The sequence below is a fragment of the Antrostomus carolinensis genome, unplaced genomic scaffold, assembly GCF_000700745.2.
Source record: "Antrostomus carolinensis isolate BGI_N321 unplaced genomic scaffold, ASM70074v2 scaffold43023, whole genome shotgun sequence".
Lineage (NCBI taxonomy): Eukaryota > Metazoa > Chordata > Aves > Caprimulgiformes > Caprimulgidae > Antrostomus > Antrostomus carolinensis.
The window spans coordinates 4,077-30,806 of record NW_010303896.1 but is presented as its reverse complement, the minus strand read 5'-3'; the positions used below and the strand labels follow the sequence as shown (position 1 = coordinate 30,806).

The 26,730-nt window shown below is 35.8% G+C and overlaps 1 protein-coding gene across 1 annotated transcript in view; it reads right to left on the bottom strand.

Annotated features, from left to right (window-relative positions):
* Positions 1-149: 149 nt before the first annotated feature.
* Positions 150-26,730, bottom strand: part of LOC104522078 (inactive histone-lysine N-methyltransferase 2E-like) — a gene marked incomplete at its 3' end in the record, with an annotated part of 30,554 nt that continues 3,973 nt past the window's right edge. Inside the window, exons 2-8 of the mRNA XM_010164262.2 lie at positions 22,758-22,817; positions 13,464-13,648; positions 6,311-6,422; positions 5,754-5,983; positions 3,924-4,004; positions 2,741-2,803; positions 150-333 (exon numbers count right to left, since the gene is read on the bottom strand). Of these exons, the coding sequence (XP_010162564.2) occupies positions 150-333; positions 2,741-2,803; positions 3,924-4,004; positions 5,754-5,983; positions 6,311-6,422; positions 13,464-13,534 (741 nt within the window). The remainder of the gene's footprint in view (positions 334-2,740; positions 2,804-3,923; positions 4,005-5,753; positions 5,984-6,310; positions 6,423-13,463; positions 13,649-22,757; positions 22,818-26,730) is intronic.

Below are 26,730 nucleotides of genomic sequence, written 5' to 3'. Positions count from 1 at the left end.
AAAAACCCCCCAAAACACTGTCTTCCTTAAGGAAGCAGCATTTCAATATTGTTGTCTACACTGTGCTCTAACTTACTGCAAAGAATAATTACCTCAACAGAACATGTAATTAGACAAGAGTTGTTTTCAGACACTCCTTCCTAACCTACATAACCTGCTTTCACTTTGAAGAGCACACTAAGGGAAGATTTTGCATCTTGGAAGGCAAGATACGAACTCTGAATTTCACAAGAAGTTTCCCCATAAGCAGCAAGTAATTTCATCAGCACCAGTTTCAAGACCAGGCAGCTTGAAGCAGTATCTTTGAACAAGTTAGACATATAGATACTGTATCTTAAAAACAGACAAAACCAAAAAATCACAACAAAAATACAACAAAAAAACTAAACCCAGGGCAACTGACCGGGGGCTTAACGGAGCCTTAAAGGTGACCGCTCCACTGAACCACAATAAGGAATCCAATACACAGCAAGTACCATCAGAATTACATTTTTGTATCAGAAGAGCAAAACCAACAGCACCACATACAACCACAGACCCCAGAACAATGGGCTATAAATGTTGCCAGGAAAAAAGGTGATGTGGCTACACATGAAAGTTTAAGACTCTCACCAAACATCGTATCACGTGAAATACTGACTTAAAAGCTCATTTTTTGAGGCAAAGCAACTGATGTACTACTTGCTCCCCACTGTATAGCTTTGGATGCAACATGGCTAAAGCAGTAGCTCTTTACAAATCTTTAGAATAAAACTATTATACTGTGAAATATTCTCATATCTAAATGAAAAGTCCTACTATACATAAGCTTAAAAAAAACCCCAAAGCCCTATATACATATACACACTTACTCATCAAAAAACATCCAAATAATGCAATCCTACCTTTAATCACCTGTAACTTAGTAGTAAGTTACAAGTAACATACTGTAATATGTTGAATACTTAAAACATTTAATAGACACATTCAAATTGTGCCACTTTTGCATTTCCTGCTTAGAATAATCAATGAAAACTGGCCATTTTTACTAATGTCTCATGGTAAGACAGTTCATACCCTAAATTACTTTAAGTCTGATTGAACCATGTAATATCAGTCAACATACAAAAAGTGCATTTAGCGAAGCAAATGTATTGGCTAAATGAAAATTAACTAGAGATGCAAGCATATATTAATTTCAAGTTATGTATTATAAATCACAGTAATTTATACTGCACTTCAACTGAGTCTTGGGCTAAACAAAATTAGAATTACCTTTGGTTTTACTCTGTTTTGATACTTAAGACTTACTATTTAGTATTTCTTTTCTTACTGAATGCATAAAGCAGATTTAAAAAGACTAATCATCAGGACTATGGATGGCTGAACACTAACTTGAAAGGTAAAATCTCTTCAGCTCCTGCTAAGATTTTTATTCTCTCTCTTCTCTTAAGTTTATAGTAAATGATCAGATAGCTTTCCTACAAATCCTAAAAGATTACTTAAATAGCTCAGACCATCAACTTCCCCTATCTCATATGTAAATTCAAGTTCATCCTCACAATATCATCATATCACTTAGTGAACTCATTAACTCCAAATGAATCACAAACATACAAAAATTACTGTGGTGTTCTAAGTCATTAATGCCTTTATGGGACTTAAGGTGCCTTAGCACTGGACAGCAGAAAGCATCAACCACACCAAGAAGTGTGTGGCTTATCAGCACACTTCTAGGTCACATCACACACTTCAGAATTTTCTGAAGGCAAAAGAAGTAGGCAGCAGGACCTTATCTACATGGTATTTTTTAAAGAAATCTTAACACACACACACACACACACACTTGCACCCCAGTACTTCAGAGAAACGATTTGAAAGTAAAACACGTTCAGTTTAGGAGGATGACTTCCTCCCAAATTATGACTTTGGTAATAGAGCTCGAAAGTATCACCTGTCCATCAAGAAAGCCACAACACATGTTGGTAGTGGCTGCACACAATTCCTGACAAGTTAGGCTTGGCTGAGTTTTGAAATTTTGTAAGCAGTAGGAGAACCAATTTCATAAAATAGAGAGACTGAAACAGGTACTTGCACTACAAGCCTCACCTAGTAGAAGGCCAAAAGACTCTCATTTTTCTTTGTCAAAACAAGCCCAAAAACATAGCAATACACACACCTAAATCTACAGCCAACAAATCAGAATTAGGATTCTCTTTCCAAACCATGCTAGATTGTTTTAAATCCCAATTATGTACTTCCTAGAGACAGGAATATCGCCTGCAGTGGAATAGCTATAAGAGATGAGCATGATGATATGAGTAATGTATACTATGCAGGAAAAAGTAAGAGAGCTGTGAAATAATTTTTTTCCAGAAAGAAAGTAGACTTAGTAACCCTCTCTTATCGCAGAAGAAACCTGAACCTTTTCTATCTTATCTCCAGTAGCTTACTCAAAGCAGTCTAGTTACTGTGAAAGCTACACTGATTATTATGAAACTTTAACAATGTTCGGACCGAAATATTCCACAACGATAAGAAAAAAGGTAGTGATGACAACCTTTAATAAAACATGTAACTGCAACAATTCTGATATAATATTATCTTAGTAATGATAAAGTCAAATAAAAGGCACTGATTTACTAAGCCTTATATTTCATGAAGGCTATCAAAATTGCAGGAACTGTGTATACACTCTCAACTCCACACAGCTGATAAAATATTTTACAACCTTTACTAAGGAAAAATCTTTAAGCTTTACTCACCTGACATATTTTCTCTTTTCCTTCGTTGCAACAGAATTGCCCTTTCTTTATCTAAACTCCTGAAATTAAAAAATAGATTTTATTCCATTCTTCACACTTATGTATCAATATATATAAGTATTAAAAGACCTTTTCAGAGTTACCATTTTCTATTGACTATTACAGAATAAACAGTAAACAGCTGAATGTTTATAAAGACAAACATCAGTTGTGCACTGCTCCATTCCATTTTAATCCAAAGCACACACAAGTATCCAAATAATTTGAAACACAACGAAAACCTGTAACTCAGAAGAAAGATTGATAGTTGGTCCACAGATTACAGATAAGCCGGCATTACACAATTTTCCTGCAGATTCTTCAAAACAATCATCACAATACAATTAAAAAAATATTCTATGACAAAGTGTATTTCTCAGAAATAAAATAATCATTTATCGGTAATTGAAATGTTCTGAACATGCATCTCATTCACTGCCTAATTAACAATCTGCAATGTAAGTAACAGGGAGCATTTTACACTCTACATCACAGGCCAGCTATGACAACCGTCAGGTATAGTGTCCCTACCACACAGTCAGAACAAAATGCCCTCACTGTCATGTCACGTGACATCACGTTGGGGCGGGAGGGGAGGACACACAAATCACAGAATGTTGTGAGTTGGAAGGGACCCACAAAGATCATGGAGTCCAACTCTTGCTCTAGCATAGGACAATCCCAAGATTCAGACCATGTGTCTCAAGGCAAGAAATCCTACAACTGAGCACTGCAGCTTACTGGAATGGAGCCAAAGACCACTGAGAAATACTGGTGGGACACCTGAGGTGAAAACACTGCTGTTAGGGGTTCTCAATGTATGACAGCCATGGAACAAAACACAGAATGGATTGTCTATGTATCAGTCAGGCTGAGAGAGGACCCAGGAATGACTGCTACTTCAAGAGGCATTTCAAGTGTTTATCCCTGCTGCCTAGTGAGGGTGAAATTAATGACTACTGTGAACAAGGGAATGGAGACTGGTAAGATCATCTGCATCAGAAACGTAGCTCCTTTAAAAGAGCTGTCAGGATTATGCCACGTGCTCCGTGTTTCATCTGCTGGCTGTGCCAGTACCTTCTCTTATATTCTTTACTCATTCTACTTTATTTAGAGTTCAAAATTAAACAAACTACTCACCTTGGCTGACAACGTTCACACAGATATATGTCAGGAATATGCTGCCTGTCAATCCCCATGCAGTCAATGTGCTGCCAGACACTTGAAAAAACAAACAAAAAAAAGAAAAAACCTTTTAATTTTAAGTATTCTTTTTCAAATTGTGTGCAGAATACACACACACACACACACACACAGAGAAGGAGAGAGCCGTTCTTTTTTTTATCATGATCTTTACTGAGATTGAATGAATACTGCCTAAAACTACATCTCAATCACTGTCTTCACCACCAATCTGCTAGCTGATTTTCTATTCCACTGATCACTGTAATTCCAATCTTGTGGCTGTCTCCCGGTGTCTCTCTGCTTCTTTAGACTCATTTTCCCTCTTGGAAATTTTTCTCTAACACTGGAAATAAAAAATGGTAAATTATCACAAAAGAGAACAAGATAGAGACAAATACCCTCAGCAACAAGAGTTATGCTTTACATAGTAACAGGAGTTTTGTTTTTAAACAAAAGGATTAAATTTCCTTTTAAAATATATATTAAATATTATTTTCTATATAAAGATATATACACAAATATATGTTTTTATTTACTTACATATTTTAATAGAATATATAAATACATGTTTTTATACACACACACTCCACCTGACTGTGTGCAGCATTAGGAGGAACTTCAACTGCTTCCCACAGTCAGGAAAGAGAGGCTGCTTGCTAGTTCACAGGCTAACCTAGCACAGTAGTTCATGCTCATCCCCACACTGCTAAAAGGTACTGGGAAACAGAAATCATTGTTATCTTTCATTGTGAATTTATCAGAACTCTCTCCAACTCCTCATAGAGAAACCCTTCTTCAAAAGAAGCAGACTCTACCTAACTGGTGACTGCCTACAGCTCCAATGCTGAAAAAAACATCTAAATACATTTCAAAATAAGGGAAAAGGTTATCAATCAAGGACCATCAAAATTAATTAAAAGCTTGTTGCATAAGCAGACAGAAGAATGGAGTTCAAAGTAATATTTCAGTTAGCCACAGCAATTGTTTTAGAAATACACAACATTCTAATAAATTCAGCAGCATTCATTAAGCACACTGAATGTAAAAATACAGGCTAATGCTGAGTACATCCAGATTTGCCTTCTCCTGTTAAGTATATCAGCTCTAAAAAATTCTAAGCTCATTTTTCCAAGTCCAAGTATTTAACAGCATCCACTTATTTTACTACAATCAAGTAGGTGCTCAAGTATGAACACAGAAGTTTAAACATTTAACTTCAGCTTCTCCAATGAGAATCTGGATTATTCTTTTCATAGTTATTAGAATTCTTAAAACTATGTCCTTTGAAAATGAAGAGTTCTTATCAGAAAAATCATGCACAGAAAAAACAATATCTGAGAAGTTTCTTTCAGATTATTTTGCATCCTGCAAGTTACTCAATTTAAATACACATAATTTACCAAGATGCTTTATTATTCTGTACATGCACCTTAAGAACTAATCCCCTAGGTCTTTATTTCCCCATACTAAATAACTTGGACAAAATACCAGAGATAACCTTTTTACAGGGGAAAAAAGATATAGCCTTATTAAGCAACAATGCATAAGAAAAGGCATGAACAAATTCATATGAGTAGTCGAGACACACTGGAATGGTGTATAAAACGCTCACTGGCCTTAACCAACTACCTTGCATATTAGAAAGCCACACAAACTTCAAACACAGTTTTGATGGAAGGAAATTTCTTATGACTCAACTTAATTAAAACACCATTAAGAACGCTTACTTTCAGAGCAGCTTGCACTTTTAACTTTTACCTTTTAAATTAATTTAATATTCATTACCTGCATTTGTCACAACAGATCATATATCCATCATCGTGTGTAAAGCCACAAATGCATCTGGTAATATCAGTTCCATAGCTTCCATCCTCTGACGTACTGATGGTAGTAGCACTGGAGGTTTCATCGAAGTTGGGAGTTGTAAATATGCCTACTTCATTCTTGCTTATAAGCACTGATGGAGGAGGAGAAGCTGGAGGCGTTGGAGGAGGCCGAGCACCATAGTTATGGTCCTAGATTTTTGTTGAAAGATAGGTTATAGTTCTTAAGTGTTCATACACTGATGGTTATTTAAATCAGTGTAGGAATTCACTTTGTAAAGAACTTCTTAGTAATAGTTTAATTTTTTTTCTGCCATTGCTTGTTCTTGTTTTTTACCTTCTCAACTATGTTTTACATGTAAATATACTATGTTCTGTATTTTGCTTCAACCATCTTTAGAAAACTTGCCCAACTCCCAATAAGATACATAAATGTAAGCATGAATCAGAGTTTTTCCAGTTAAGAACAGCAGTTTTTACATAACCTATTTTACACAGAATACTTAGCATGAAACTTACTGCATAGGGCAAACCAATGTAACTGTGTGAATGCGAGCTGCTGGTATACAACTGGTGTGGATAACTGTTCGATTTTTCAACTACCACAGGGCTAGCTTCTACAGATTCTGGTCTGCAAGGCAAAAGACAGAAGAAGAATAAATACAATTAATGCAATTAAATACAATAAATACAATTACTATGTAATTTATATTAATAAATTACTGATGCTTGTTGCACAAATTCTAATTAACTGCCTGCTGTTTTATTTATTTTTATTTAAAGAAGCATACAAAAAACTGTGGGGGGAGGGTGTCAGAACAAACCCACAACTGCCCCCTCACCTTCCCCCACAAAACAAAAAAAACCCAAAACCAAAAACAAAAAACTCCAAACAAACAAAAAAAGGCAACCCAACCCTCCTCTTTCACTTTAAATGCAGCTTCTAGAGCAGCTGAGAACTTATGCCAATGCAGAGTGACAAAACTTTTCTCAAAAAAGTGCATGCTGAATCACATGACATAACCTGAAAATCCAGGACAGAAAAGTATGTTACACACTTTGTCAGGAAGCCGTCAGTCTGCATGCATAAATCCATGCAGTTGTAACAGAGGCTGCTGAAAGGACTTCAGCTCAATTAGGACAAACGTTAGAAGCAGTAATTCACAGAGCTGCAAACCAACAGAGCAGAGCCCTGCACGACCACCAATCCTATTCCATTCTGCAATGACACCCAGTCACAGCATTAGCGCGCCACCTGCAATCATCCACATGAACCAGTACTCAAGGCAGCAGAGTGCCGGTTCTGCAAACAGAAATCATAAGCAGGGCAAATCTATCTAAAAAGGGTAGTTAATTGATTTATCCTTAGATAGAAAGAAAAAAAATGATAAAAATTTGCGAGAGAAGGTTTTGTAGCAAAAGGCAGTGCCTTCTTTAATATACAAACTATAGTTTATATGCACTAAACCAGAACATGCAAGAGAAGAAAGATAAAGGGATACTAAAATGGGAAGATCTCTTTGAGCACAAGAAGTTACACCTTCGTTACCTTTCCTCAACAGCCACATTCATGTGTGCATGCAAGCACATATACACTCTCACGCCTGAGACACTTTTAATCAATAACTTGCATCTTTTTCATTACACTGTACAATTCAATCACAGTAAGGCAAACTTCAAATGAACCCAGAGTTACCCGAAGTTTTGGGGCTGGTTTGGTGGTGGGTTTTTTGTTTTGGTTTGTGGGTTTGTCCTGGTTTTTTTGTTGGTTTTTACACTGAAAGGCAGGGCAAAGCATCAATATCTAAAACTGAAGTGGCTTTTGGTCACGGTAATATTTATTGTTAATGAAGGAAACTCTCCTAAATTAATTGTGGCACTGCTGAAGGATGGATTGTACCTGAATTCCTTCCTTGTCCTGCTCTGAAAACTTGAGTATTTTCCATATATTGAAGCAAAGTTGAGCATTGAATGCCTAGTGGATAAGACTAGCAGTGCTACTGCTTTTCCCATTCAGTAAATGTGGAAGAACAGCAGTAGAAGCAGTACAATGGTCAAGAGCCTCTTGAACCAGAGAAAGGTAAGTTAATATCTGTCCTATCCTTGATGGATGGATAATCAATGCCTCATTCATTGGCATTTTGATTGGCTAGACCATCAGAAGGATTAACTGGATGGCATATGTGGTGTATGATTACTGCACCAAGGCACTGTGTCAGTAAGTAAGTAAAGGCACATCTGTTGGAAGGGCACAGCTTTTCCAACTTTTCTCTGTTTTTTTTTAAATCATGGGTGCTAAAAAGCATCATCTTACTTGAGCAAGGTAAGATAGAAAAGATGCGGGAGAAAATTAGGCAAGATAGAGGTAATTAGATCTTTGTATTTAAGAAGTTTTAACATAAATACAAGTTCAGAACTGAATCAGCTTTCAGCAAAGCTTTTTTCAAATGGTTATCCATGGAGACCACAGATATTTCTTTAAATTATAAAATATGCTCACCAGAGCTTTGAATGTAACTGTTACTGTTCCATTTATCCACTCAAATGCTACAGTGGGGTGGGGAACAGTGTGGAGAAGACTCAGAAATACGGGACGAAGGTGGTGGAGCATTCACTGAAGCTAGAAGTTAATCATCGTTGTAGGTTTCCTTAACAGTCAACAGGAAAGTGATATTCATCACATAAGCAGCACAGAATGACTATGATTTCTCCATAGAACTACACACAACCTTCTGGCTTTGTCAGGCAGGTCTGTCAACACTTTAATATGCTCTTCACTGAACTCCTTGTTATCCCTCTTCTGCCCACCATGTGCATGACACTGATCTTAAACAGAAAACATATCCTCCATACTATAATTTGTCCAAAGGTCAAGGCCATCTTCTCAAATAGGCATCTTGGAATTTGAGAGTTTTGTGAAGGAACACCTCTTGGTGAAATACTTAATTGTACAATTGACTAAAGCATGAGACACCATGCAATTTAATTTTTTATTATTTTTTTTTAAACTCGAGGAGCAGGGCTCAAGTAGCAAGGCACTAATGGTTGTATTACAGACACCTCCTCTAATCCCACCATTGGCATTTTTATGGGCACCCCAAAAAGCAAGCTTTCAGGAAGAAAAAGTGTGAGCATTCAGATCAGAATGAACACGATGAGGTTTTCCTTTTTTGTATTTTTGAGCATAAGCCAGTTCTGTAACAGACTGAGGTACTAAGCCTGTCAGTCTTCCGAACACACCACATTGTTCAGCTTCACCTCTAACAACTGCACCCTTAGTGCCTAAGGGAGATATTTACAGTATTTTTAGTTTTCATCAGAACTGAAATGTTTGTATTATAATATAGTATATTTGAAGTTAGACCAAAATCCTAATGTTATGCCCTAAAATAAAGAAGTATTATGACAAACTGACCATGACATTTTGCTAAAATGTCATATAAATTTGTTAAGTGTTGTGGTCAGCAATTCAAATCTGTGCAACATATTAACAAGGAACAAAAAAAGCACCACAAAAAGAGCTTCCCCCATGGTCTTGGGCTGCAATGATTTAAGACATCTCTGCAATTTGAAAACAATAACATAATACTTTCTCGAGTGAATAAAAAAAGAAAAGCTACCTGTATTTTTAAAAACTCCTCAAATAATTTTCATTCTGCCAAGTGAAACACCTCTCATGTTCTGGGTCACTTGCTACTGTTCGTATTGAAAAGAGCAATGCGAACTGAGAGCATCCTGCAAGCTGCCAGCAGGTGGCACTAGCGAGAAATTAAATCAGCAACACATGAGATCAGAGAGTTTACAAATCCTCAGCCCCTGCAAACTTGCAGTTAATGTAGATTAAGGGAATCGACTATCAACCACCCTAAGCAATAGTCAGTTCTTCTTCAAAACGTCCCATCTCCCTCACCCCATTCCTTTTAAATACCATTTTGTTTCTGCCCACGTAACAATTAAAAAAAAAAAGAAAGAAAGAGGAAGCAGTTTTTGACTAACACCGAAATACATTCAGTCCTTGGAATTTGAGGCAATCAACCACTTTTATAAAAAGGTAGGTATTCAGATGGAAAATAAAATATCATTAAAACTAAAATTTTCAATGGCAGGTGGGTATCCAAGCTTTAGGCTATGAAAGCTCAGCTAATGCTACTTCCTGAAAACATCTGTCAGAACTCCAAATGAAACCTTTTGCTTCCAAACATGCTTCAGCAGCATCAACCTGTCTTATGCCAGTTTGATAGGTCTAATTTTCAAGGAGTTCAGGTCTGTTTTCCCTTTGCAACAGCACACCTGAGCAGTATCTGACTGAAGGTCAGCTCAGATAAAGGAATGTAATATATTTTGTATGAAAACCAGTATTTTCTATTTCAAGACACTTCATCTAACTAAACACATCTGATGGTCTTTGGTACCTGGATAACTAAGAACTGAGCACTTCTACTCTACCTCAGAGTGAGTTCTGCTACCCAAACATCTTGTAGCAGGCCCTACAAGTATAGGCTGGCCTGATACAGTCTACAGGAACTGGCAAGCTTCCCATTGTCCTAAAATACTTTAAAAGAGGGGGGAAAAAAAAGGTTAAAAAAGTCCCTGTTTCAACAACAGTAATGGGAGGGTAGGTTTTCATTTATTTAAGACACCAGTGTTCATAATCTTCTCTCTTGGATACTGAACACAACACAATGACCCACATACTGTGGTTGTCATGTTCCTTATACAGGCCTTGTCTGAAAAAACCATATACAGCTATTAGAGACAGGAGAGCAGTACCATCAATGGCATTTCCCAATGCGTAGCTTATACTCATGCTCTAAGCTAGACTAACACTCTCAAGTCAGGAAGTGCGTTTTGAACCTTCCTCAATGGTTGGCTCTGCTTAGTATCACAAAAGGTCTATAGCAGTTAAGAAGTCATGCATATTCATCTTTACTAAACCTTCTACACAGAAAGGCAAAATATTTATATTCTGACTACTATGGCACTATGAAGATCAATCCACCACTGGAGAGCTCACTTAGGTACAAATAACATAAGAAACAGACTATTTCACATTTTTAAGACTTTCAAACCTTTCACTAAGAGTTATTCTCCACACAGCTACATTACAATTACTAAAATCACATGTGAAACTAGGTACTCGTGTAACTATCCTCCTTTTTAATAGGCTTATCCCTTAGTTTGAAGCATAAGAAAAAAAACTCTTGGCAATAAGAAACTGCAGTAAGCTAAGAGCTTTTTCCTGGGCTCCTCCTACATAATCAGGTTTGCCATTCCCCCATTCTTGTGTCAGCTCATGCTTCAGCAACTAATGAAGCAATATCAGACCTCTCAGTCACAGTGAAGAAATCCCAACTCCTCCCTCTTGGGAAAACCCCAGAACTTGCTCAAAGACAGTCTATGATCGCTACTGAGAACTTGCTCAAGACAATCTATATCCAACATGCTGCTCTCTGCAAGAAAATGTACAAAACCCCATGTAAATCACAGAGATGGTGACAGAAAAGGCTTGCAGCTGTGTAAGCTGGTACCTTAGTGACACACCTTTGTGCGACACCCTCTTTAGACAGTGACAGAGATTGTAAGTTGGTGTAAGCCAATCATGCAACTACACCTTTCTCAGCATAAGCATGGCAAAGATGACACTGGTAACAGTCACTTAACATCTCAAGAAAAGCAGTTCCTAACTGGGTTGCCATGCCACAGTATCAAGCAAATAACACACTATGAACTCTATCTTGTTTATACTGACAACTATATTTATTTATTTTAATCTCAGCATGGCATGCTGTGTCTGAAAGGAATGTCAGCAACCTCGGGAATCATGACCTTCTTTAAACATAAAAGAAAACCACACAAAAAGGTAACAAAGAGCTGTGAACAGGCCACTCAAGTTAAAAAACTTTCTGCACCAAGGAAACCAGTGTTCATGATATGAGAGATCATCAAAACAACTTTAAATAAATTTAAAGTGACAAGAACCTTAAAATTGCAAATACTTGGTTTTCTTCAGATTAATGGTGCAAAGTTAGAATAGTTTTATATGCAACTGAAAGCACAGGAGAGAAACATCCCCTTAAAAAGCTGTTCAAGAGTTCCACTCACAGTGCATAACATTTCTTTCAAAGTTTGGAAGGGAAGTAATTTGCTTCTTCAATGAAGTAACACTACTTAGCACTCATTCTCAAGCAAAGACTGCAAGCTATTTAAATTTGTGTTAGTTACTCAATATACCTGTTAAATGAAGAAACACTACAAATTTTATTTTTTGCTTATGAAAGATTTCAAGTATGTATGCAAAATAAGTTTAATCTATTGTTTCAGTATCTACCAAGCAAAAGTATTCTTGTGGTAACCAAAGATAGCACAAGTCTAACATCACTACAGAAAGGCTCAGAGGAAGGCAAAGAGTAACAGCATCTCAAGTGTGGGTTTTTTTTTTATAAAAACCCAACAAAACCCAAACAATTTACTCTAAATTATTTCTTTAACATTTTTTGTTATATCTAAGAAACAAACTGAGTTTTTTTCTCTATGCATGTGCAAAGCAGTATACAAGTTTCACTGTGGTTTACACAAATCCTCTTTAACACCACCTTTAGTAGCTTCTGACACTCATTTCTTCCTGAAAAACACTTGTCACACATTCCAATACACAAGCAATAGAGAAAAAGAGGAAAAATAAAAAAAATCCAGGTAGTATTCTGAAATATACACAGCTACATAAACTGGTAAAAGTTGTAACACCACCTTGGTCTTTCACCTCTCAAAGAACCAAGTTGTCCAAAATGCTATTTCTCTTCTCGTAACATTCGACAGCCAGGTTGACACTACACAGTTGGTGAGATATTTGTTTGACAGAAAAGATCTCCAGCTGGAGATCAACAATACTTGAAATCAAGCCTATTGATACTCTACAGATTCAGACACCACTAGAGAAAAAGATGACCAAAAAAAAAACAACCCCCCAAAAAACCCCCAACAACAAAAACCCCAAACAAACCCAAACCCACCAAAAACCCAAAACCAAACACCACCTCTCCCTAAACAAACAAAAAAGTCCCCACAAACCCCTGAAATTCAGTATGCTTATTTCATGCAAAGGAAGAGTTTCTTGAATTCAGGATTTCACTGGCTCTTTGTAGTCCTTTATACACAGTTATCCGCAATTACTAATTGAAATGAATTATTAACAAGTGAATTTCTACTAGCCTTCCAATATATAACAACTTTGTGAAGACATGGTATTAGTTAATTAAGGTAGGCCTTCAACTTTCAAAAATAAAAAAATCTTTGTCTAATTACTACCACTTTCTTGTAATTTACTACACTAAAGGATGGGAAATCAAAACTATTTTTTTACATATAGTTAAAAGGAAAATGAAATGGTAAAGTATTTAAGTATGAAAAGCAAACCAGGCAGCATCTGTATTTCTCAGACTGATAAGCAAGAAAAACATGTTTCCATATAACAGTTAGCTTCTCTCCTTTGCTCTCCCTGAAGAGGAAGAAATTGACTTAAGAATAAAGTAACAGTTATTAATTTAAGTAATTAAAGACTCAATAAAACTAAGGAGACCCCTAAGTCCTTTCCACTTGTATTCAAAAAATACTCACTAGTGAAAAAAATAAAACAAAAGATAAGAAAACTTCCAAACTTTGTTCACATACTTACTCTGAGCCTGCAGCCATTTCCAAATAAGAAGTATCTGCTGTGTCAACCCCCAATGGGATCACTATGCTCATGACGTTCGTTTCTGATAAATTCGATTACTACGGAGTCCTATGCATTGGTATCCAAAACACTGGGGCATGCCAGCCACAGTGCTCATTGCAAACATCTAAGTGCATCCACAAACCCTGTTTAAAAAAAAAAAAGCAGACTCACATCAGTTAATTTTAAAACCAGGCAAATTTACATCTTGTATTTAAAAAAAAAAAAAAAACAAACAAAAACCAAACTTACTTTTATCTGTCACAATGATTCAATTAGTTTTATTTCACACAAGCAAAAGGAAAACAGCAATCTTTAAAAGTTAACTCCAAATACACTTACTTTAAGAGTGTGATGAGCTTTCTACTCTATATTGTCAAGAGTCTAGTTGCTGTAACTTTCAGTGTAAACCTGGTTACGGATTTTTTCAAATATTTCTTAGAGAGCATTGTCCACTTTTGTTCTGCACTTTAAAACCAACAACTTTCAACATTCACAATACAAACTAAGGATGTCAAAAGAAACAATGCCATAACTTCCATTCTGTATTTTTTAAAACCAAAATCATTCTAATGATTCACAATAATTACATGAAACAATTTCCAGCTCATTTTAATAGATCACCATCAGAAGATATTATACCCATCAGAGGACAATTTTAGAGTGTTTTGGGGTTTTTTTTGAAGTAGCAAACTGAAAAGAATCAGTAGTAGTTTTTAATTATAGAGCAAAGCTACAATCTGCTTGATTCACACAAGTCAATACAACAATCCCACCTGTATGCCAGTTATCACCAGTCTCCCACTCCTCTTACTGAGTATGGCAGAACACCAAACCAAGTACAGCAGAGGAGATGTAAGCAGCACCTCAGCTGTCTCCATTCACAGATTAGTAAACAAATGCACTTTTATAGCCTAATATAGTCAAGGTTTTCCACAAGTTGACTAGACAACCCAAGCAAAATACCCCCATCTTCAATACCTGCACAATGAATAATTGCAAACTCCTTCCAAAATGTCGAAATTGCAAGAACACAGACTCCTTAGCAATGAAGCACATACAGTGCCTTAATAAATACACTCCTCCCATCTGACAAAGTGTAGTATCTTTGCTGAAGTCTACAAAAGCCCAACAGCTTCAAGATGAACATATCTTAATGCGCTCATCCTTGCCAAAGAACATCAGATTGCCAAGAAAAAACTAACAAGCCTCCAGTGAAAAATAGGGTACTTATAAAAAGGACTTCAGAAAAGCATTGTGGACTTAAAACTGAATTTGCTCCTTTTATTGCTGAAGTCAGTACCTTCAGGATGATGAAGTGGCATCTGCAGGGCATCTCCAAGGTATGAATTGGCACCAAGTCTTCATCTAACTTCTTAAATTTTATCTCACTACTCAAGTCCAGCAATTAACATAAGACATCTTGGCATACTCTTAAGTGCCTAAACCTTCTACAGTTCATTCTCCCTCCAGACAGCAGAAGTTGTGTTTTAGTCCCATTACACGAGTCATCAAATACAACAAACTGGAAAGCAATTAGGCCAACTAGCCATTGAGATATCTTGCTGTCCTCATTTAAACACTGAGCATTTTCTTATCAAATACCACAAATGTCAAACTATATCACTAGCTATGCATAAAATTAAGGAAAAAAGCATACTATTTTCAGGAATAAGCAGCAAGAAAAACCTGTTAAACCAAAAGCAAGTATAGAATATCTTTAGTAGCAGGCATAAGAGAAATCCCAAGCCTCTCTTGCAGTTTAAGTGAGCACTCGCATTCTGCCACCATCTACTCTATTTACTCTACTCATAGGGTAGAACCTTGAATGGCCTCATCTACAACTTACAGGAAGCATCAGCTTAGCGTTAAGTTCTCTTCTTCTGAAAAGATATAATAAATAAATAAATAAATATAAAATTAACTTCCACCCAATAACTGAAAGGAAACTGTAAACTTTTTTAGTCCAGGTAAATCAGCTACCATAGGTTAAGGGTTGTTCCCCTATAGCAACTGTAGTTTCACCTACGCTAACAAATAATTAGCATAATAGGGAATTTATATTATGCCTGTAACTGGATAATTAAAAAACCAATCAAACAACAGTTTTAGTGTATTTCAAAGTAGGTCTAGAAGACATACTGGACACCACTGCCTGGGATCAAGATCCTCACTTGAACATAGGTTTCTCACACTTAAAATTGCTCTTGGTGGTGGCATGGTCTTTCTTAACTGAATTTTCTTTAAACAATTCCTATTAGGTAGAGTAACAACTGAAAATTAACAAATGTAGGCAAAAATGCCCAAGAGACTGAGGGAAGTACCTGCAAACTCATATAAAACAAATGAGTTTGCCCAACCACCATATATTCAAGTGACCTTCATAGTCAATATAGAAAGAAGAGAGATGAGGTTACCAAATCTGAGAACCAAGTTAAAGTTGGGGCGCCCTTTTTTAAAATAAATAATTATGCTATGCCACTTATTAACAGACTGTGACCTTACAGGCCATCCAAGGATGAACACCAGAGTGATTTGCAATGAAGGAAAATAATTATCTTCAGTCACATCAGAACCAGAAGTACAGTCATGACACACTAAAACATTCCCAGTATTTTTAGTGGATTATACTACAAAAACTGAAAAGTTCAGAACAGAAAATAATGTAACTACTGGGGAGCTTTCTTCCTTATCCATCTTAAAAGTGATTACTTATCCTTTGAGGCTTGGTATTTTAGGTGAGTCATAAAATACTATCTGCTACCATAACACAGTACTTTCCAATTTCTGCAAGTACTCATCTATTTCAAGTCATCATTCTTTCAGACCTCTGACTGTCACCCATAGGCTTCTAAGGTGCATTTCATTTAAATAACTGTTCAGAGGCAATAGAAAGAAGGGTGCTAGAGAAGATGTCTTTGCACAATTTACTGTTTGAGAAAGTCTTTCACCAACCAGTGCATGAATTTGAAGTTAGACCACACTGGTTTGTCCAGTTAATTTCAGGGTCATATAGTTAAAAGGCACTATACAAAAACTGTTAGTCCAAAGTTCAATGATCAGCTTTTTATTGGGCAAAGCAGTTTGTTAACCATACCTTAATTTCAACAATAGAGGATCTCCAATTTTGTTAGGGCCTACTCTATTCTTCTAGTGATAATTCAATGGAAGCTTTAAAAGAATTTTGGTAATTTCTTAAATTGATCAGATTTTCTTCATTATCAGGCTACCAGCACAGCTTTATTATATGAAAACACATTATTTATTTGAAGAAATTTTGCTTTTATTTAATTCAGTTAAGAAATTTATCTTGTCCTAAAAATATGATTTTCATCTTAAAAAGCAAAAAACTTTTTCTTCACTCTGGTTAAAGCATTCATATTGCGTAAGACCAACCTCCTGCAAGAAGCTTATCACACTGTACTTACTATTCAATCACATGGGTTTACATTTTCTATGGCAATTCTTTCTCTCTCTAGAGAATACACAGGAGCTTTTTTCACTTAATAGCCACATCAAGTCTAAAATATTTGAAGCCTCACCATACTTTGCATGATCTATTTTGCTTATGATAACAGAACCTTTTTTTAAAAAATTAGTTGTGCTCTAACAGAAGTGTAAGAGTACAATGCATTCCAAATTATTAATCTGTGTGGCTCTGTACAAAGAACATCATTTATGCATTAAACAAGTTACACATTATCCCTGAGGTATTCCACTTACACAATATTATTCTGTGGTCTAATGAAGACCACATGTTTCCTTTCTGTCATGTCCTTCTAAGATCAACTTAGAAGTGACAGCAGAAGTAACCTTTCCACTGGTACACAGAGGAAGGAAAAAAACCCAAATACATAGGGCTCTACTCTTGAATCAGAAGGTAAATGGGTAGTCTCCTGAAATCACATCAGTATTTTTGAACCTAATCCTACCGAGTCCAAACATCCAAAACTAAATCCAGTTGCTATGATCAGATGTTGGCAGAAAGAAACTCCAGGCCTACTTTATCAGCATGTCTTTTTCCCCTCCTTCCACTTCCTTCTTGTAGGACCATCAAAAGCTATATAAAACAGTTACAGGAAACAAGTAGATGACAGATCACCTAGACAGAAAGTACACTTGAAAAATAAGAACTGGAAGGCTAGCCAACTGTCCAGATGACTCTAACAAGGTTTCATAATCCCAGCTATCAATCATCCTGTAAGTGTCAAGAGTCCAGACAAATTCTTCCATGACATTTTCCATTTAAGTTTCTTTTTGGGTTTGTTTGGGGGTTTTTTTTGTGTGTGTGAGGGTTTTCTTCCTAAGGTAGGAATTTATAAAAAAAAAAAAAAACCAACAAAAAACAAACAAAAACAAACAAACAAACAAAAAAAACCCCCACACTTAACCACTTTTACTTGCATTTTCCTTTATAAATTCAGAAACTGAGTTCTCAGTACTTACACTCAAACAGAAAGCAACAATATAAACCTGATCAGAGAACTCCATCTTACCTTTATTTTTATTAATAATGCAGCATATTTTTCAAGCCAGAAGAAACCAAACAGTACTTGCTGTACTGGGAAAGGTACAACTCACATAGTCATATGCTACACCTTTGCAAGACATTTAACCTTTTTTAACAAGGGAGAGGAAAGAGGAAATAGGACTAAGAAGCCTGCCAGAAACTATTCTGTATATGTAAGAATAATAAAGCTCTCATCTGGGGGCATAAAAATTAAAGATAAGAGGTGGCAGCAGCATCAATAACAATGTTTTTGCCTTTATGATAAAAAACATTCTAAAGATAAATTAATGTATTGAGATAATATCATATAGTTAGTAGAAAAAGGTGAGACTCTTTCATTTGTTTGGGGTTTTTTTTAATCCATATTTACTCCTAATGCTACAAAAACCCAAAGAGGGGAAAAAAAAATAATGAAATCTGGTTTTATTACTCTTCTTAGTACATCTGACAGTTTTTTACACAGACGTCATTATTCCTTGTCTTTCCTTCCCTATAAAACAATTTCCAGATCCTGCTATCATGTGATAGATACTAAACACAAAAAGCATTTCAAAGTTAAGGAGGAAAAAAAAAACCAAAACAAACCACTATAAAAGTTAGCAATAAAATTCAAAGAAAGGGGCAATACAACATTTGTCTTCTAATTTATAAAGGGACAGCAATGAAATAATGAATTGAGCTTACAATTAAATTACTTAGCTCAAATCTAAGAAATTTCCTCATACACAAAATTAGTGGATTACACTGAGCTAATTTTAGTAAGCTGATTGCTAACAAGTTTCTCACATCACTAGGCATTACAAAAATATTGAGTCTTTTTGTTCCTGTTTTTATGACTTCAATATACACCTGAAGTTCTTCAATATTTTTTTCTAGTAACTGCCTCTACCAATCACCATGTGTTGACAATCACAAGATTAAAAAAAAAAAAAGTAGTTACATAGTTTAGATGTTTCAAGACTTGGGGATTTCATCACAGAATGCCTCTGCAGAGAGAATTACCAGGGCCTTGCTAAACAAAGAGGAGAAATTCAAGGGGAAAAAATCTAATTATAATTAGATTAGCCTATAATTAGGCTGAGTATTTAATAAGAGGAAACAGTGCTGGTTTAAGATAAATAATTATTTAGATTTTATACCAACGCATGCAACTTTACCTCAAAGTCCTCAATTAATGTCACTGTGGATAGACTAATATACTAACAAAACTACCATCTCTATACTGTGACTGCTCTGCATCTTCATGAGGTCTATATACAAAATACACATAACTGGAGTGGGAAAAAATAATCAAAACTTTCTAACCTATCTACACATGCCAACTGTCTTTCTTTAAAAGCTAAATATTACAAAATATGTAAAAGGTGAAGGTGATAATTTATCCACATTTAGCAAACTGAGTAACTGGAACATCTGAGAATAACTGTCGCTCCTGAACATCTGAAAAGTTACAGCCTGTATTTCCCAGCCCATGGAGAAACAGGCAGTTCACCCCATGTTTAAGTAAAGCTTATTTCCCCAGAGCACAAGCACAGAATAGGCTCTCTTTTGCTAAACTACAAGTACTGGAAAACCCATTGCCTCACACCCTTTAACTACAGGCAGAATACTAGCAACAATTTCCTGGAGCAGTATTTAAGTATCAGAATACACACAGTGTAAAGATTTGGTTTTTTAAGGGACATGTACAAATTTAGGGGAATTAACTTGAAACTCACTGGAACAAACAGAAAAAACTGCTGAAACAAATTGATGTATCTGTACAGTCAATTTTCCACTCGTGCATGGACCAACGAAGAAGAGGAAGGGTAGAGAAGAGTTACCAGATTTACAGATAAAAATGATTCAGACGTAAAACACACAAACTAGTTGCATGACAGTCTTGAGTCAAGCAAGACCTTTCAGTCCAACCAGCACAAGAAGCTAATCTGGTTGTAACTTAAAGTCAATCTGAATGTAAAAGCAATCCGTCTGTACTCATACAGCACTAAGCCCAAACTCCAAATTCCATTTGCTCCCAGTAGAAAACTCATGCTAATATGGGTCTAGGTTGGCTCCACAGTCACACAAGATCACTCTGAAATGAACTACGGTTTCCCATCTCACTAGGGTCTTTTGGGCAAGGTTCAAAGATTTCTAAAATTGTACTACTGCTTTCAGACCTCTGTTGACTCCTGCTGATCCTGGTTTATACAAGTCAACTCAGGAAACAAGGGAGAGATGACCAGAAGATAGTATTTTGTTTGATTTTTCTTACCATACCAGGAAAATAAGCCTACAAGGTGTGCTTGTGCCTTTCCCTTACAAATGCTTTCTTTATAAAGGGAGGTGGATAAAAGCATATTCGAAGTGCTGGTACTCAATACAGCACACAGGAACACAGTTAATTACCTTAAAATTGGAAGACACCAAATGAAGCCTACTATATACACTAGAAAAAGGGAAAAAGATAATTTAGAGGACAAACACTTAAAAAAAAAATCTTCTGTGCGTAAGTTGCCTTTTATTGAGCGTGCAATCTAAACATTTTCCTCTTCCCTCCACCCTATTACATCATATGCATATACACATTTTGCAATCATTAGCAAAAGCAATTCTTGTCATGCCTTCCTTGAGATTTACAGGCCAACAATTTTAACTTGTGGCCATGAGAAACATCCTTCACACAAAGAAATCCACAAGAATGGGCCTACAAAAAAAGTTGATCTGCCTATGCCCTAGCATGATCTATAGAGGAGAAATTTCTAAGTGAAAATGCACCTGTCAATACAGCGTGTCATAGTCCACAGCTCCAGTGTGAAAAAAAGCTCTGTCCTGAACTGTCACAGAGCCAAGCTTTCCTACTTGGCTTCCCTGCCCACTTTTTTTTTTTTTTAAACTTAAAAAAAAAAATGTTTATTTTAAATTGATGGAAGGCACTTACAGGGAAAAGAGAGCAGAAAACATTAAGATTTTATGAAAAAAAAAAAAAAAAAGTATGTTTTGCTAAACCTGGTCTCTACATCTGCTCTGAGCACTGGCATCTTCTCTATACAATAGTCAGGTTGTTTGGAAAACCAGCGAAAGAAACTCACATTTTAATGATATACTCTAGATTTCCTTCAAATATTGATGTGTGTGTGTATATATATATATGTATACGTATGTCTCTACACACAAAGTAATCTGGACAAATATATGGAGCATATATATACATAGCATAAATACACATATCAAAGTAATCTGAACATTGATTTATTGCTAGCTGTTTCTAAGGAAATAACACATCTTTAATCAGACCTAGAAGCAGAATACATGAATAAATGACTAATCTTACCCACAAGGAAGCTCTTTCTGTTTCCCCTGACACACTCCACCATGGTACAGATTTTGCTAAAAGATTAGGAAGGATATCCAACTTCCAAATGTTACGCCACTGCAGCTGCAGTATAAAGCATGCAGGCTTAGAAACAACTATGAGTTTAAACTCAGACCTTTGCTACTGTTTGCTGCTATCTATGGTAACCTAACAGATAAGTTAGCAGTCTACTTCACATTTGTGTTGAGACAAATAAGGGTAGCAAGTAAAAATAAGACACAGTAGGCACACACAAATACAACATAGAAATTAGGACCCATTAAAGACCAACTCCTGCAAATCACATAGAAGAAACAACTTGTTCTAAAAGAAATGTGGTTTCTTATGTATTTGTAGTTTGTGCCCATTCTCACTGACCTAATGTTCTCTATATCCCTCTCATAGCAGTATCTTCCAACCCCATCTTCCTCATCACAGTATTAACTGGTCCTGGCCCCACTCACAAGCCCCTCAAAAACCTCCTATACCATCCACACTGACCTACACATTGCCAGTAGTTGGGTCCACCTCACCTCCTTCTCATATGCCCTGTCAGCCAGAAAAAAAAAAGAAAAAAAGTAACTGCTGTGGCTGGTTTGGAGCTACACACACAACAGATAATAGCTGAAATCACCATGTTTCCTCTCTCTGCTTCTCCCAAGACACTGCTCACAGCTGGCCCTTTCCATCCCCTTTTGTATTTTCACTGAGCTTCAGAGATCTCAAGAGTACTAAGTTCCTGATTCTAACAAATTTTTGTTTTTTAAAGTTATCAGCTGTACTGACAGAGAGCTAGTGATCATTAGACCTACTTAGTTAAGAAACATGGCTGTTACAGCCAGACTACTACAGGGCAAGGCTCCTCCTCCTACTTTGTTCTTAATCCAGTTCCCATATAGTGTAAAAACAGGCATGGTGAAGTAAAGAGCTCATTAGCATACTTATAAACATCCTGATACAATAAATACAGGACTTCACGTTCAATAGAAAAACCTCAGTCATGTTTAGAATGACAGCCAAGCTTAATGAACTGGTCTTGAGTTTGGGATCTAGAATAAAGAAGAAAGAAAAACCTGCCTCCTCCATGGCATTCAAGATTCCTGCTTAAAAAACTTGAGTTACCACCATGTAAGTATCAATCCTTGAGTATACAGGTCATCACACGCACTACACCAGCTCCAGGCAGTGGAGAGCAACCTGCTCTTTTAAATATAAACCTCAAATCAGTCTGTCAGTTAGCCAATGGCCAGTGGAAACTCGCTCTTCTCTATGGTAGAAACTCTGCTATCTTCCCTGCACTATCTGGTCCAAGAGTGCTCTTGTATATTCCTGAAGAAGTGATGGAAAGAGATCTCTCTTCCTCAAATTTTTATGCCAGTCCATTAAAACAAGGAAGATTTCCCCTTACCTCTTCTCTCTCTTCACTCCTCCTTTTCTTCTCTCAGTGGAAGTTAGACAAAATATGGGACTAGGAAGAGAAAAAGAGTAAGTGGTAGAAAAGGAAAAAAGCTAAAGACAGAGAAAGAACAAGAATTAGTTTATTGAACAGAAATTGATCAAAGAAGCAGTAAGTAGAGGTATACAGAAAAATATGTTTATAGATTGTAGTAGTTTTATTTACAGAAATCAACCCCCAAAATTGAAAATTAACTGCCAATCACTTGATGTCTCTAAGTTTACTAAATACCTGCCATATTTCTTAAAATAAAGCACACACAAAAAGGCCTATCCATCCAGAAATTATAAATTATTTGAGCTGGAGAGTGAAGGAATTGTAAAATACAAGACAAGTACAGCACATGAAGAAGAGTAAGAGAAAAAATTACTTTTTGATAGCAATAGTCCTTACTGCTTGGAGAAGTATATACTATCTACCTAACATTAGTGTGTCACACTATATCATTGCAAAATGAAAAACACTTTTAAATAGAAATTCAAAGGTTAAAAAACCAAATAAATTATTTTCCCAGTAAAAAAAATCTTGGCTTTAAGCTATTCCTTGTATCTGTTGTTTTATGCAAAAATTTTTCTCCATCTACTACAAAGTGGTAAATAACTGTTGATTAAACTTACACAAAAATGTCTGTATGCACCTTAGCAATTACTCTCCAAGACGACATCATTTACATCTGTTACCCTATTATTCTTGACAAATATTTCAAAATATGAAGTGTTTCCGCAAGAACACACAGTCCACATTCTGTAAGAGTACTACTCTGTAAGTCAGATCTACAACTTTAAGGTCCAAGTATATTTATTTTTTTATTAAATGTACCAGTACAGCTCATGGTGATTAAGTGACTGAAGGTATAAATTCTGAAGTCCAATATTCCTCCCAAGGAGAAGTAAGGGATTTTTTTTGGGGGGGGAAACATATAGCTATAAATACATATTGGTATTACTTTCAATAATTTAAATATTCTTCTGGCTTCATGACATCAAGTTAAATAATTCATTTACTCTTTCTATGCTGCTTAATAAGACTTTGGAGTCTACTGTAATTATTAAGATACCTACTACACAAGCAATAAATTCTTTTGACTTATTTGAAGTTTGACATTTCAGCTGTTTGACATGTTTTCACTTAGGTAGATTCCAAAAAATAGTTCCCTTGTCCTATCAGTGGTATTTGACTTAAGTGAATAGCACAACAGTGCTACTCATACTTGTGGAAGCAGCTTGTAGACATTCACCTAGTTGTTACACTGATGCCTAGGAATCTAAACACAAGCAAGTCAGAAAGTTCAGCTCCTTCAAGGAGAAACTTTAGTTCTTTCTAGCAGTTAGAACTCTTTTATGTAATTTTAACCACAGTTCAACCTGGACTATATTTCTTGGTAACAACCTGGCAACATTTCAATGCTCTTTACTAAGATTTTGGGAGGAAGAGGGCAAGGGAAGGTGAGGGAACAGATGGAAGGGGGTATGTCATGTTCAAGGACAGACAAAAAAATACAGAAGTTTAAGATCAAAAGATCTTTCCTGTTTTCAAGAAAACAAAAAACATTTCATTTTCAACTGCAATTATCTTACAAAACTATATTGACTGATTTGTGTTAAGAAATTTAGATTCCACGCCTTTGTAACGTTATATCTGAGTTTTTTCAAATGAGATCTCAGTACGTATTTTTAATTAGAGTGACAAAGATATGAAATAAGTCATCTTAGAATAAAAAAAAAACACAAAACAAAACAAAGAAAAGAAATTCTGCCCAGCAAAGGAAGCACAAACACAGCTTTTAACTTTCAATACCACTGCCACACAGAAGGGGGAAAAAAAGATCCAGTTTTTCTTTTACTTCTTCCAGTACAGTTGATGTGACTGGAAAGTAAGAGACAGTAGAAAACAAACATTACAAAAAACCTCTACAGTCATTCATAAAAATCCTGCATAACAATATTAAAGAATAAGATTCCCATCAAGTGTTTTTACCCTAAGAAAAAAAAAAAAAAGAAGCAATGATCTGTATTACTTGGTAAAGATTCTGAGGGAAGAACCTTATCCTTATAACCAGTAAAATAAATACTGTATTTTTTTTACTAGTTATATAGAAAAGTATTCAAGTTTCTTTCACAGTTCTAGAAAGATAGATTTGGAAACCAAGTAAGAGTGTAATCTCTGTATATCTTCCCCAAAAGCTATAAATGTGCTGTGGTAATTCTCAGGTCTGCACCTTCAGTTTAAGGAGAACCTACTAAAAACATTCCTCGTCAGAAAAATTTTCTTTAAACCAACAGTCAGGACAGGATTAACTGTCTAGACTTGGAATATCATCTGTCTTGTGATATGTTTTTAAATACAGCCCCATTATAACCATACTAATTAGGAGTTAGCACCTTTTGTCTACTCAAGGCAAGTTAAGAGCATCACCCACTGCTAAAGAAAAGAAGTATCTTTAGACCTAGTCAAGTTAGACAGTAATGAACACCAAACCAACTTAAATATTCAAAGCTCTGCAGGATTAAAGATACAATCCTACCATCCTCTATACATTCTAAATTCTCACTTTGTAAACACAGGGCATTAATTTCATCACTTTCTAAGACTGAAGAAATAACCAACAATGGACAATGGTCCTCCTTCTTAAGTTGTAATAAAGTGCAATAATGTCATTAAAATCTAGTCTTATCATCTTGTCTTTGAACTTCACTGTAATTTATTTTTGAGATAAAGATATGCAAGTGAATGATTACCTAGACTACGATGGCATAAAACAGCACATAAAGCCCAACTACAAATGAGAATAAAATTGTAAAAAATGTTTCTCTAAACCTGAGCCTGCACTATGACACTTTAACACCTACATCTACTGAAAAACGTTCACTTAAAATTAAATTCTATAACTCAGATCAATACTATTTTGGCATTCCCATATTTAGCCTGAAAACTGCTGGTACCTGGCAAGTCTCACCTAAGTTTTACAACACTGCAACTCCATCTAAGCAGTGCGTGAACTATCACATGAGAGACAGCACTCTTTCAACAAAATAATGCAAAACAAACATTTTACTTGCTCTGGATGCAATCTGTGTGCTACTCCAACATATTCTTCATTTGTACTTTTGAAACACAGAACTTGAGTGGACACTGATTTACTACAGGTTCTTACCAAATATTTTAAAAAAATGAAGATAAGAAAGCATTTAAGTCGGGCATGTTAAAAAAAAATATGCTTCGCACAACAAAACTGTCTTCAAAGGTTCACAGAGAACCATAATTATTAAAATTCTCTAACAACCAGCAGAGCTTAAAATCTTGCCTGTTTCATTAACGCCACATTAAGATTTGTAGGAGGAAATAAAAAAATAATCTCAGCATCTCCTAGTAAATATATGAAACCCTGACAGGGTTTCTTTTAAATAACTTGTTTGTTATCCCTTAAAGGTAACAACAGTTTTGTCTTTGAACACAACTAGAGCAGGTTTTTTGGTTGTATGAAGGTCATACGCAGAATTTTGGATGCTCAAAGAGATCAGGTTAACTCTGGTGGGAACAACTCTGGTTAGTAAGAAAATGTGAACACAGATGTAGTTAGAAATATTCACCTTGCACCATTCAAGAGCCCACTACAATTAATATTTTAAATAATCCAGAATTTGGAAGAATAAAAGGTGGTTTGTTTTGGTTGTTTTTTTTCTTAATCCACATTCTACATATGCTGAAACTTTTTTCCCCCCCAGAGAAGCCTTAAGTTTTATTTTTAGCAATAAACCAAAACTACTATTTGCACAGTGGAAACATTTAAACACTGTACCTGTTCCAAAAACACTGTCCAACAAAATTTGCTTTTGAGAGAGTCACAAATGCTCATCTGTATGGAAGTCACAAGGCCAATAGCATAGATAAGACTTCTTTAGGATCTCTCCAGAAGTACGAATTG